The 14,069-nt window shown below is 35.8% G+C and overlaps 1 protein-coding gene across 1 annotated transcript; it reads right to left on the reverse strand.

Moving 5' to 3' along the window:
- Nucleotides 1–2,207: 2,207 nt before the first annotated feature.
- Nucleotides 2,208–3,143, reverse strand: LOC113423030 (olfactory receptor 10A7-like). The gene has a single exon (XM_026684247.2). It carries the CDS (start codon nt 3,141–3,143, stop codon nt 2,208–2,210), a length of 936 nt encoding a protein of 311 aa, XP_026540032.2.
- Nucleotides 3,144–14,069: the final 10,926 nt, after the last annotated feature.

Raw genomic sequence — 14,069 nt, forward strand, 5'->3', positions numbered from 1 at the left:
TTACTCCTATAAGATCCAGAGTTCTATTCATTTATATTCCTTCATTGCTTGTATGCCAATATTTCCAGTTTACTGGTTAGTTGATGTATATTCAGTAGCATGACTCGTATATCCAGAACTAAATAACCTAAGGGAAGGTAAGATGATCCCTCACTTGGTCAAGACTCACAGACTTACAGCTTGTATCATGTTGCTTGATCAATCCACCCTGAAATGCCATGGAATAGCACTAAACATTTTTCCATTCTCACATTGTTAATGTAGTGGAATCCTGTTAGCTTAGGTGTGAAAAAGCACTCTTCAGAAAGAAGATAGGAGGAGAGATTAGGACAAAATTTTACATTCTGAGTTGGAGGGAAAAATACCAGGCCAATATCATGTGATCAAGCTGGGACCTTGAAGTTGTTAAGACAATCTTGTCCTGATATAAATGGAAGATAAAAGAAGGATGTGAAACTCTAACCCTTGTTTTTAATTACAGACTTTGAGGAAGAAAAAAATCCTAACATTAATTTTGTTATTCTCTCCCCCCAGCCCCATTTCAAGTTTTGTTGTTTAATTTCCAGGATGATAAAGAAATTTGTAGAATGGTAAAGCTTTCGCTTGACTAAATGCCATTTTAGTTGTGACTTAAAAACAACAAACTCTGGAAGAAAAGACATTATTGACAAATTGGAATGGGTTCAGAGTTACGCAGCACAGCATTATCATAGCAGAGTTGGTTGAAAAGAAGTGATATGAACTCAGCCAATGTCTTCTTGTTCCTACAAAGTTGACCTTTGATTTCTGACTTGCACACAGAACTGGCTTGCTATCTCCTCCTGCTCTAGAGGGGGAGATAAAATTCAGCCATCTTTGCTCAGCATCTATACCAGTGTTTCTCAACTTTAGCAGCTTGGATATGTGTGGACCTCAACTCCCAGAATTCCTAATTGCTGGAAAATTGAGGGAGCCTGGTGAATTGAGGGAGCTTGGCGTATCCAAGTTACCAAGATTGAGAAACACTCTTCTATATCATTTGGAGCACATCATCTAAGTATTACCAGTTGCTAAGGTTCTTCAAATATCTTAGAAACATTGTTATAACAATCCATCTAGAGGGGCCTATCTGGAGAAAATACTGAATAAAGAATCAAAGGAATATCCATATAAATAATAAATACTATTATTATATACCAAATTGCTTTGTTCAAAGAAACCTAAAAAAAAAACCAGGTGACTGATGACCTGACCACTTTTATTCTTTATAAAGAGATTTATGCTGAAATCAGGCCATACAGTATTTTGCCGTACCAGTTCAGATGATGTAAATTTGTCCTTGGTTTTCTGTGATCTCATTTTATACAGCATTTTAAGTTAAAATGAGATTATCTATGTTGGCTTAATATGTCACGTGAACCCAGCCATGGGAGAATGCAAAGGTATATTCTGTAAAATTGTAATATTTAAAACAATTGCTTCTTATTACTCCTGATTAATTACCTTCAACCAAGAAAACATTTAAAAACAAAAGAGATCAAACCCCAGTAAGTTAACGTTAACACCAATAAATATATGAAGCTTGAAGGGAACATATTTTATTTTATTTTTTATAAATCCTTCCCTAAAAACCACTAGTGAGCAGGAGAAGACTTACAGATGTTAAAATGCCACTGAAAAATTGCTGGGCCAATCTGATGATTCTGCAAGAATTCTGTGAACCTGGGAACTGGACAAGTTTATGTTGATGAAAAATGGTAAAGTATTGTGCAGTGTTTAAGGTGTTAGACAAGCAAGTTTTCTGGGTAAATTCCATTCTCAATATTTCTCAGCTCAACCTAACACAAGGTAGATTTAGTGGGGATAAATCTTCTACAAAATATGATGATTTGAATATGTTTCCTTCATAAGCTTCAGGAGAGGAGATATTCCCATGCTTATGTCATTCCATGTAATTGTACATTGTCAATGCTAACCCTATCTATCAGATGTAGCCTGAATTAATTTTGCAAGACACTAAAATTGAATTTTAATAGTAATGTAGAATAAGGGGTTGATTAAATTTTGGAACTGAAATAAGACCTATAGCAAAATAAGCATGCTTTGGAGTCTGCTTTATTTTGTTATCAGAAGACATTATACAGTGTCTTTCTGGCTTTTGAAGATTCTAAAAGCAAGAGAAATGTTCAGCTGATGTCTTCAAAATTATCCTTGCCTACATCAAAATACTATTTATTACTAAAGAGTCTCTTCAGGGCATCCTTTACTTCCTTATTCTTCAAAGTGTAGATGAGGGGGTTGCAAAGAGGAATGATGACTGTGTAGAGCAGAGAAAGCAGCTTGTCAATCTTAATAGAAGCTGTCGTTTGGGGATGTAGGTATACCAACATTCCTGAGCCATAGAAAAGACTGACCACAATCACATGAGATGAACATGTGGAAAAAGCCTTCTGGCGCCCCATGGCTGATGGCATGTGCAAGATAGATCTAGCGATATAGAAGTAGGAGGTTAAGATGACAACTAGAGGAATCAGAGCAAATATAACATTCTCCATATATACTACCAACTCATTGGTGGAAACATCAGAACACGCCAGACTGAGGACTGCTGGCATGTCACAGAAGAAGTGGTCCATTTCATTGGGGCCACAGAAGGGGAGGGAGAAGATGAGTCCAATTTGTATCAACTGCATTGGCAGGCTGAGAACAAAAGAACCAGATACCAGTCCTATGAGCATCCTTTGATTCATTATGGTCATATAGTGCAGGGGCAGGCAAATAGCAAGATAGCGATCGTAGGCCATGGCAGTTAGTAAGAAACACTCAGCACCACCCAGGAACAGCATGAAGAACATTTGGGAGGCACAGGCTTTCAAAGAAATGGAGTGGTCTCCTGTGGCCAGGCTGGCTATCATTTTGGGAAGAGTGACTGAAGTGTAACATACCTCAAGTCCTGATAAACTTCTTAGAAAAAAATACATAGGTGTATGGAGGGCAGGATCCCTAGTTGTCACAATCACAACAAGTCCATTGCCTAGAACGACAGTCAGATAGATGACAAGAAAGGCAGCAAAGAAGAGCACAGGGTGTTCATGAAATCCCAGTAAGACAAACTCATTCACTGCACTTTTGTTCTCCCAGGGTCTGGCCAGTTCAGCATTCATCTAGAAAAGAACAAAGGAAAGTGAAAAAGATGGACTTCAGGGAGTGTGACTATTTCTCTACTTACAAAATCAAAACTCTGTAAACTACCCTTCCAAAACCTAGTATTTTCAGTTTTGTCAGACTGAAATTCTCAACATTTATCTCACCACCATGGTATTAAGACATTCTTGGAGCTTAAGTCCAGCAAATTGTGAATTTCTTGATCCCTTTGCTCCTCCAAGATATTTTAGTAGGAAATTGAGGTTGCCTACAAAATCGATTTACCAGCACACCAAATTTGAAATCACTTTCATAGGCTAAAACAAATAAAATCTAGCCTGAATATATCCTCAGGAAGGAAAGCAAGAAGAAATTTGAGGTCAGAAAATAACAAAAATGCAGACGTTGTTTCAATAATTTCAAGTTCCTGATCTTCAGCTTTTGTGCCCACCTCACTTTGACATTAAAAAATGTGTACTATTATATGGTTTTGAATTAGATAATCTAGGATCATGTATTTGGTATCAAATGAAATGCTGCACATCTTTGGTAGATCTTTGGACCTTTTAATATCATTGTTTCTTAAATTATCAATAATATTGATATATACTACTACCAACTTAACACTTGTTAACACTTGTTAACTTCAATAGTGTGTTTACGCTAGTGTGATCGGGATAATATGTTTATGTTCCCTGAATCATCTCTTAGCATCCTTATTTATTCAATTTTCAAAGATTAAAAAGATTAAAAACATAAATAAAATTTGTCATCATAGGATGGTAAGAAAACTGGACAATGTTAGTTTGAACAGGGAAGTCTTTCCTGAGCCTTTAATTTTAGAATATCCTTTTTAAACTGAAAAAAAATCTATACCCATCTTATAATATAGGAAAAATGCAGCATTTATTTAATATTATATTGTATTGCATTGCATTGCTTTGCATTCCTTTCCATTGTATTGTACTGTATTACATTACATTACATTGTATTACATATTTATTTATATCCCACCTTTATTATTTTTATAAACAACTCAAGGCAATGAACATATCCAACACATCTTCATCCTCCTATTTTCCCCACAACAATCCTGTTGGGCTGAGTGAGAATGACTAGCCCAAAGTCACTCAGCTGTGTTTCATAGCTAAAACAGAATTTAAACTCATGATCTACCACTTTGTAGCCTGGTACATTAATCACATAATAACAATAATATACTATGTATCTTAATTATACATTTTACAGAGTTATCAAGTTTTTGTAGCAGTATTAATAATTTCTAGCACATCTAAAATGCACTACATTTAAGTCCACATATATTTCATTTCTTCCTTTCTAATATCACCACTGCTACTTTTAAAATTATACTATTCTAGAAATTTTGACAGTAAAATATAAGTGTCTGGAAGTGATCAAAATTCAATTGACTTCCTATTGATGAGTTATGAAAGTGTACTGCCTACCCTGATTTTCAGGAGGGAGTAGTGGGGTTCAAATTATGTCCAAACAAATCTTTAATTATTTAATTTCCCTTCCTTGTTCAGGGACTTTTATAAGGTTTTAGAATAATCTTTACTTTCCAATTGCAATTGTGTTTTCCTTTCTCTTTTCTTTCCAGCTATTAAAAAACTTCAAAGAAAAAAAACTTTCTTCTATGTACAGTTCTAGTAACTGGAATCACTTTTGTTCTCAGAATTTGGAGCCTCTAGTATCTAGACTTATATAAGATTGAGAGAAATTATATGCCACTGAGGAACGTGCAATGAATTGTCAAAAATATCTCAAAGGAAATCACTATCTTCTATCTATTCATTTGAGATAATTCTACCATTGCATACCCTTAAAAAAAGAAGTCCAGTTCTTTTTATTGGATATCCAAATATCAATCAAGAAAGTAGAATGAAATCACTTACCTTTAATGTTGCCACTCTTAAGGGCTTTTCTGTATATTTCTGTATTTCTGTATTTTGAATTATGCTACCTTCAAAAGGAAGAAATCAGAGACTGGTTGCTTTAAATGGCAATCATATAGACAAAGGAAATTGAAGTAACAGATGAATAAATTGTATGGGAATAATAGACTTGGATTCATTTCTCTTAGAAATTCCTACTAAAGTACCATAGAGTAGGAGGAATTTTTGCCATTTTTATAGCTGACGTGTCCCGGTTTTCTGCTTTAGGTGCATTTTGTCCTGATGGTCCTCATTAGCAAGTCTGTCCTGTCCTTCCTTCACAGTGATCAATAGATATCCTGGGTCTGTATAAATGTTCATCACAGAAAAGCTGGCTATGAAAATTCCATGGGAACTGATAGCCTTTGGGAACAACAGATGGAGATAAGGGATGAATTTTTTTGTTTAAAAAAAGTTTAAGCTTTTTACATTTGGGAACATATAGTTGGAGCATAAGGATATAACTTATTTCCATGGTAGCCAAGCACCAGTCATGTTCATGGTACAGGGAGAAAAAGCTTCAAAAAGCTTAAGACATTATAAGTTTTTATTTACAATATCTCTGCTAAGATACTGTTGGAAGAAATATCCATCAGTTCCAATCCGGGAGAAAGACACTGAAAACATGGAGGCTAATTGGAAAGATGGTTTAATGATGAAGCAGAACCACATGGGTTTGAGTCCTGGGCAGCTGACCACATGGAGTTGAGAGTGAGGAGTATTTATATCTTCTCTTGGGCTTTGCATTTGAACTTCCTGTTCCTGTGCAAGAACATGGCTGTTGTAGGGGGTCATAGCTGGCTCTGTAGGTTGTCCCAGGTTTGGTTGAAGTTTGAAGGGTGTGATGCAACTGAGATGATGCAATGAAGGAGCTACAGAAATGCATAAAACCAAAGATGAAAATCTCCTAGAATGCATGTTTATTTATTTATTTATTTATTTATTTATTTATTTGATTTGTCAATTGTTTACAAGATAATAAGTATAAGTGTATACATTTTTGAAGATTTTGAAGATGGCGATGCCCAACTAGGAAGGTGAAGCTCTCGCTCCTGGACCACTATCTCCCTATAAAGCCATCACCTGCACCAGAAACCACTTTTAAAGCTGCTGTTACACCAGTAACCGTGAGTAAACCTGAGTCCAAAAAACAAGCCCAAAAACGCTAGATTCTGAAGCCGTGGAGCCCAAATATTCCTGCTAACAGATCCGGAGCCCTCCGCTCCTTCCCCAGAGAAGTGAAGCCCTTTCCTTCACTCGGAGCCTGCCTGCGGAGTGCAAACAACCTACCTTCATTTAAATCCCTCACACAGCTGATAGAAGTTATCTTCCACGCCATCGGTCAGCTGGCAGAAAAAAAACAAGGAGGGAGGAAAAAGCCCTGAGGCTCTTAGTAGCCAAAAGTCACCCTGGACGGCAGAGGAATGCTTTTGTGACTGACTCGAAGAAAACCTCTCCATCCGAACTAAAAAGAGACTTAGCATGGCTAAATCAAAGCTGTGACAGAAGTAAAAAAGAAAGGAAAGATCTTGTAACAGCGTGCTTAATCTTGGTAAAAAATCACTCCAATTACCTTATGCCACCAGACTTGAAATTCTAGAACTAGAAAACCTTGAATTACGCCGTCTTCGGTCTGATTTAAGCATGGTATATAAAATCATACATTGCAATGTCCTACCTGTCAATGAATACTTCAGCTTCAACCATAACAACACAAGAGCACACAATAGATACAAACTCAAAGTTAACCACACCAGACTTGATTGCAGGAAATACGACTTCAGCAATAGAGTGGTCAATGTCTGGAATACTCTACCCGACTCTGTAGTTTCTTCCCCAAACCCCAAAAACTTTAATCTTAGACTGTCTACTATTGACCTCACCCCTTTCCTAAGAGGTCTGTAGGGGCGTGCATAAGCGCACCAACGTGCCTACCGTCCCTGTCCTGTTGTTTCTCTTATTCTTCTTTTATTTTTCTTATATGTACCCATTTCATGTATTCACAACTATGTATACACTTATACTTATTATCTTGTAAACAATTGGCAAATCAAATAAATAAAAATAAATAACTAAAATAATACATAGTTATGAATATGTGAAATGGGTACATATAAGAAAAATAAAAGAAGAATAAAAGAAACAATATGACAGGGACGGTAGGCACGCTGGTGCGCTTTATGCACGCCCCACAGACCTCTTAGAAAGGGGTGAGGTCAATAGTAGACAATTTAAGGTTAAAGTTTTTGGGGTTTGGGGAAGAGACTACAGAGTCGGGTAGAGTATTCCAGACATTGACCACTCTATTGCTGAAGTCAAGATTTCCTGCAGCCAAGTTTGGTGCGGTTAACTTTGAGTTTGTATCTATTGTGTGCTCTTGTGTTGTTATGGTTGAAGCTGAAGTATTCATTGACAGGTAGGACATTGCAATGTATGTGGGTCAATATAAAAGAAAAAAAGAATGACATGGCCATAGGTGTATATTATAGGTCACCCAATCAAGCAGAAAATATAGATGTCCTTTTTGCCAGCCAACTAACAAACATATGCAGGAAACACACAACAATAGTAATGGGAGACTTCAATTATCCTGATATCAATTGGAAAACTAATTCTGCACCAAGTGAGAAATCAAATAAGTTCCTAACCAACCTAGCTGACAACTTTGTTGTCCAAAAGGTAGAGGGCGAAACTAGAGGGACAGCCATACTGGACTTAATTCTTACAAACAGAGAAGAAGTTATAGAGGGAGTTGAAACTGCAGGAACCTTGGGTGAGAGTGAACATGTCATACTAGAATCCAACATAACACAAACACAAGCAACAGAATATAATGACACCAGAGTCTTGGACTTTAAAAGAGCTGATTTCAATAAACTCAGAGAGAACTTGGGAAATATTCCATGGATGAAAATCCTAAAGGGGAAAACAACTCAAGAATCTTGGGAAACTCTAAAAAGTATGATCATAGAAGCCCAGACCAGCACACTGAGAAAGAAAAACAAGAAATCCAAGAAGAAACCAGCATGGCTGCACAAAGATCTCTCTGGCAAATTGAAAGAAAAAAAGGACAAGTACAAAAAATGGAAAGAAGGACATACAACTAAGGCAGAATATCAGCAGATTGCTAGAATCTGCAAAGATGCAGTCAGGATAGCAAAGGCCATCAACAAAGATTTACAACAAAAGTCAAAGATAATAAAAAAAAGTTTCTTCCAACATATAAATAACAAGAAAAAAATCAAGGAAACAGTCGGCCCACTAAAGAGAGAAGATGGCAAGGAAGTAACAGGCAACAGAGAGAAAGCAGAACTGCTTAACTCATTCTTTGCATCCATCTTTACGCAAAAAGAAACTATAGCTCAACCCACCAAAAACATAACTGTAAAAGACAGACCAGAAATAAAAGTTAAAATAAGCAAAAAAATTGTAAGAAAACATCTGTCTGATCTTGATGAAAACAAATCACCGGGGCCTGATGCATTACATCCCAGAATTTTAAAGGAGCTGGCAGGGGTCATCTCAGAACCACTATATCATATCTTTTAAAAATCTTGGAGCACCGGGGAACTACCAGAGGACTGGAAAAGAGCTGGTGTGGTTCCCGTCTTTAAAAAAAAAAGGGAGGGGGGAAACAGACCAAGGAAACTACCGACCAATCAGCTTAACATCAATACCTGGGAAGATACTGGAAAAGATAATAAAAAAACAGATATGCCAACATCTAGAAACAAGTAAAGTAATAACTAGCAGTGACTAAATTAGTAGACCAGCAAAATACTGTGGACATAATATATTTATATTTCAGCAAGGCATTTGACAAAGTAGACCACAACCTACTTTTAAGGTTCCGTCTTAGGCCCAGTACTCTTCAATATCTTCATTAACGACTTAGATGAGGGAATAGAAGGGGAACTTACCAAATTTGCAGATGATACGAAGCTGGCAGGAATAGCTAACACCCAAGAAGATAGGCTCAAGATCCAGATGGATCTTGACAGACTAGAATACTGGGCCATATCTAACAAAATGAAATTCAAAGTAGAGAAAAGTAAAGTCCTACACTTAGGCAAGAAAAAACCAAAAGTATTCATATAGACTGGGTGAAACCAGGCTCAATAGCAGTAACTGTGAGAGGGATCTTGGAGTCTGAGTGGACAACCAGCTAAATATGAGCCAGCAGTGTGCAGCAGCAACCAAAAAATCTAATGCAATCCTAAATTGTATTAACAGAGGGATACAATCAAGATCAAGGGAAGTACTAATACCACTCTATAAAGCCTTAGTAAGACCACACCTAGAGTACTGCATGCAGTTTTGTTCACCACATTATAAAAAAGATGTTGAGACTCTAGAAAAAGTACAGAAAACAGCAACCAGGGTGATTAGGGGACTGGAGGCTAAAACATACAACTAGCAGTTGCAGGAACTGGGCTTGGCTAGTCTAGTAAAGAGAAGGACCAGGGGAGACATGATAATGGTCTTCCAGTATTTGAGTGGCTGCCACAGTGAGGAAGGGGTCAAGCTATTTTCTAAAGTGCCTGTAGGCCAGACAAGGAATAATGGATGGAAATTGAAGCAGGAGAGATTTAACCTGAAATAAGGAGAAACTTTCTGACAGTGAGAACAATCAACTAATGGAACAGCTTGCCTTCGGAAGTTGTGGGAGCGCCATCACTTGAGACTTTCAAGAAGAGATTGGACTGCCATCTGCCAGAAATGGTGTAGGGTCTCCCGTTTGGGTGGGGGGTTGGACTAGATGACCTACAAGGTCCCTTCCAACTCTGATTATTTGTTAAATCTGTTAAATCTGAAAGGGTATTGGGCAATTCTTATTATAGCTGAAGGCTAATCCTACCTTTGTTCAGACCTTGCTGCAGGGAATTTGCTTATGAATAGAGCTAGTTATCTCTGTATTTCTTAAGGGTTGATATCTGCTGAGGGCTATTAACGAAGGTGAGGCTGCTTTCCAAGAGCATGTTTCTCCAGGGAAATATAATATTTTGCCTTTTTAATATTCCTCAAAATATTTCGTTCTTGGTTTTTTTTTCCTCCCGAAGACGACTGCAGCGATGGTCTAAAATGGCCATCCCGAAGAGGATGACTCAGCTTGACTAAGATTTGTGCAGGAGGGAAGAAAGAGGTGGATAACATCTGAACCGGGACAACTGGGCAATATAACCAAATAAAAGTACCCCGGGATTAAGGTAACATAGAATTTTTAAGAAAAGAAAAGTGAGCGGCGAAATTACAAAGGGACGGAGAAAAAAAGAAAAATATTTTTGACAGCTAAATGGGGCTTCGAACCGGGAAAGGAAGAAGCTGGAATTAAAGATTTAATGAAATTGGACTAAAATAATTTGGGAATAAACAAGTATAAAACTAAAGTTGGACTTAAGATTGTCAAAGAATAATAATAACAAAGTTTACAATTTGGAGACTGGATTCTGTTGGAATATTGAGGTTCGAAAAACCTTAAATAAAAATATAGGGGAAAAAAGTGAAGACTTTGTATAATGGAGAGTGTCACCTTTTGATAAAAATTTAGTTCAAATAAAAGGGAAAGCATCTTGTTTTTGAATGAACTGGTGTGGATATAACATTACAGAAATATTGAAACAAAGCAAGAATTTTAGAAAGTGAAAGCAGAACCAGAATAAAGGAAAAAGCAAGGAAAGATTGATTGATGTTTTGGTATAAACCCTGGACTGGAATAGCTGAGAACTTTAAAAAACTGAAAGAAGAAAGAAGGAAAGTAGAAATGGTTTCTTTTTGTGGACTTTAACGATCATAAAATATAAGAATGATGATATCTCTTCGGGAATTAAAAATGGAACTTAAAAATATGAGAGAATTACTACAGGAAAGAGGCGAATCACTTTGCTCTGTGCTAGAAAAAATGGAAATGGCGATTGAAGAACAAGAAGAAAGATTCTCAGAGGAGGAGGAATCGACTCAAGGAGAAGACATTTTAAATAGACAATTAACACAAAGAACGCTACAAAGAAGGGGGGAAAGAAGGAAGGTTAAAAAGTTGAGTTTTAAGAAAGCAATTAAAAGAGGGAATACCTGTGAAGTCAGAAAAGGCAGGAAGATTCAGCAGAAAAGGGGAAAGGAAGATATTAAGAAAGAGATAAATTGGAATGAGAAAAGATATGGGGAAAAGAGGGGAGGAGAAGCAGTAAGAAACAGGCATGTGAAAGAAAGAAACACAGAACTAGTAAAATGTTGAAAGGAAATTGTTTCTTTACAATTAAAAGAAGGAATACCTGTGAAGTCAGGAAAGGCAGAAAGACTCAGCAGAAAAGGGGAAAGGAAGATATTAAGAAAGAGATAAATTGGAATGAGAAAAGATATGGGGAAAAGAGGGGGAGGAGAAGCAGTAAGAAACAGGCATGTGAAAGAAAGAAACACAGAACTAGTAAAATGTTGAAAAGAAATTGCTTTTTCAGAGATAATGGTTGATGAATTAAAAAGGGGATTTTGCAGGGTGACAAGGGGTAATAAGAATATTTCTGCAATTAAAATATTTAGAAAATAGGGTAATATAGATACTGATAACTCTTATTAAAGGGGGGGGGGAAATATGCTGTGGAATCCAATTGAAAAGATGTAATGATTAATGGTTTATTGGGAATTAAGATGAGGGAATAAAGGTATATTCTAATCATTAAGGTGTCACACTCAATATAGTAAAAGAGGGGAAACTTATACTTGTTCTTTTTTCTTTTTGTGTGGGTGTGTTAAGATCTGTATTAATTTAGAATTCATAAAAAAAGTGTAATGGAAAGAGAATATGACAGACTAAAGAACCAGCTAAATTAATAAGTTTAATATAGATTATTAAAAGCAAGGAGAGACATTGGTAACTTCATTATTACCACTATTAGGCAAATATATATTGTTTATTTTTATTTTTAAAATAAATATTAAGGATTATATTTGAAATAATTGAAATGAAATAAAAAGATGTTTAGATTGAGATTAATGAAAGAACTTAGAATTAAACTTTATCATTATTTATTAGGCAAACACATATTGTTTATCTTTATGTTTAAAAACAAATACTAAAGGATTATATTTGAAATAATTGAAATGAAACAAAATCAATTGAGATTAATGAAAGAGGCTAGAATTAATGTGTTTGTTTCTCTCCTTACTGAAAATTTGGAATGGAAAAAGGTAATAATAGAATTAAGTATGCATATATCAATGTATAATTTCTGTCATATTCGTATGTAAAGATGATGACCCGGGAATATGTTGTCCACTAAAAAGAGATTTTTGTTTTTAATGTGAAAAACTGAATAAAGTCGTTTTTTTTAAAAAAAATATTTTGTTCTTCAAGGAGATGGGTGGGTGCTAACTTTCTACAATACTAACAGGTGGGGAGGGAAGGTAACACTGGGTAAGAGACAGGTTGTTCATATGTGCAACAGGAGAGGCAAATGCACTAGTTCTTTTGGGCTGCCACAGCTGCCAGCCCATGTTCCAGGGGGTGGGGTGGGGCGTGCATAGTTCAGGCTTACAGCATTTGTGGCTATATGAATAAAACGGGTTTAAATTTGCTTGACCTAGCTTGGTGTCCCACTGTTTTCTTGCCTATCTCATTTCTTTGATGTAGAAGTGCTCTACTTTCATAGTATCCCTGGGTTGTTCAACAAGTAATCAGAACAAAATTAACTGTAATTACTAGAACTACAAAATTTTAAATAAAATAAAATTAAATATAGGCATAATATTATTCCAAAGCATTTAATGTTTTGCCTTTCCCCTTTCTATTAAATAGAAATAACAGTTCAATGAGAATTTGGGAAAGTCCTCTAGAATCACACCCAAAGATTAGGAGAAGGGCTTTCATTTGTGCATTTCTACTTCAATAAATACTAGATCTTTCACATGACAAATTTAATTGGGCTATAGTAAGTTATTACAGGAATGTCAGAATTTTCTCAGATAAAAGCTACTGGGAGTTTAATACTTTACCATACATTGAGGAAACTCCAGTATCACCTGGAGTTCTGATCAAGAACTCTGGAGATACAACTAAATGGACACCAGGGTAGCCAGTATGTAGAAGAATATTTATCTGTTTTTATCTAGTTTAATTTAGATAATCTAAATATATCTAGCTAATATAATTTAGGTTATAGATAATCTAAACCTACAATCCAAATTTATCTAGCTTAATTTAGATTAGATTCTGCCTGTTACTCCATTCTATCTACCTATCATCTCCTGCACTGTGGAAAGCAGATACTTTTGAATGTGAATACCTGTCTGTTTATTTATTCAATTTTTATCCCATCTTTATTATTCTTATAAATAACTCAAGGCAATGAACATACATTATACTCTTTCCTCCTCCCATTTTCCCCCAACCAGTTTTTCATGCCTAAAGTGGACCTAGAACTCACAATCTCCTGATTTCTAGCCTGGCGCTAGACCAAACCGACTCTAGTTAGATTATCTACTTTTCACTATGCATGAAATGAAAACCAGATTGAATGATTGAACAGGCAGATCTTTTTTTTTAATTTCTGGGCATGCATTTCGGGAAGCAACTGGAATGGCAATTGTGATAAAAAGATTGTGGATGTATTAATATCTGTATTGTCAGGCCTGGAACAGGTCTCCTCCCTATATATAATGCATAGATAAAACCTTAGTCAACTGTTCTCAAGAGCCTGCTATACTGAACCTTGAAGGATTAAATTAAAAATACAAAATAATAAAAACACAGATAATTTTTTTCAGCTAATGTACTCACGTTTGATATAGTTATTTAGAAAAGATAAGTGCTCCTTAAAAAACAACTGACCTTTAAACAAACTCTTCAGAACTTAAACTATCTATTTATTACAGCTACTAGAACTATGCTGTCAAAAAAGAGATAATCATTGAATTGTAGCAAAGAGTTTCCTTTAACATTTAGTAAACATCCATATTTTTATAATACAGACCACATTGTCTTATTATTGATGCTATAGT

The sequence above is a fragment of the Notechis scutatus genome, chromosome Z (assembly GCF_049901735.1).
Source record: "Notechis scutatus isolate UNSWTSFEM ecotype Mainland chromosome Z, rNotScu1.2, whole genome shotgun sequence".
Taxonomy (NCBI): domain Eukaryota; kingdom Metazoa; phylum Chordata; class Lepidosauria; order Squamata; family Elapidae; genus Notechis; species Notechis scutatus.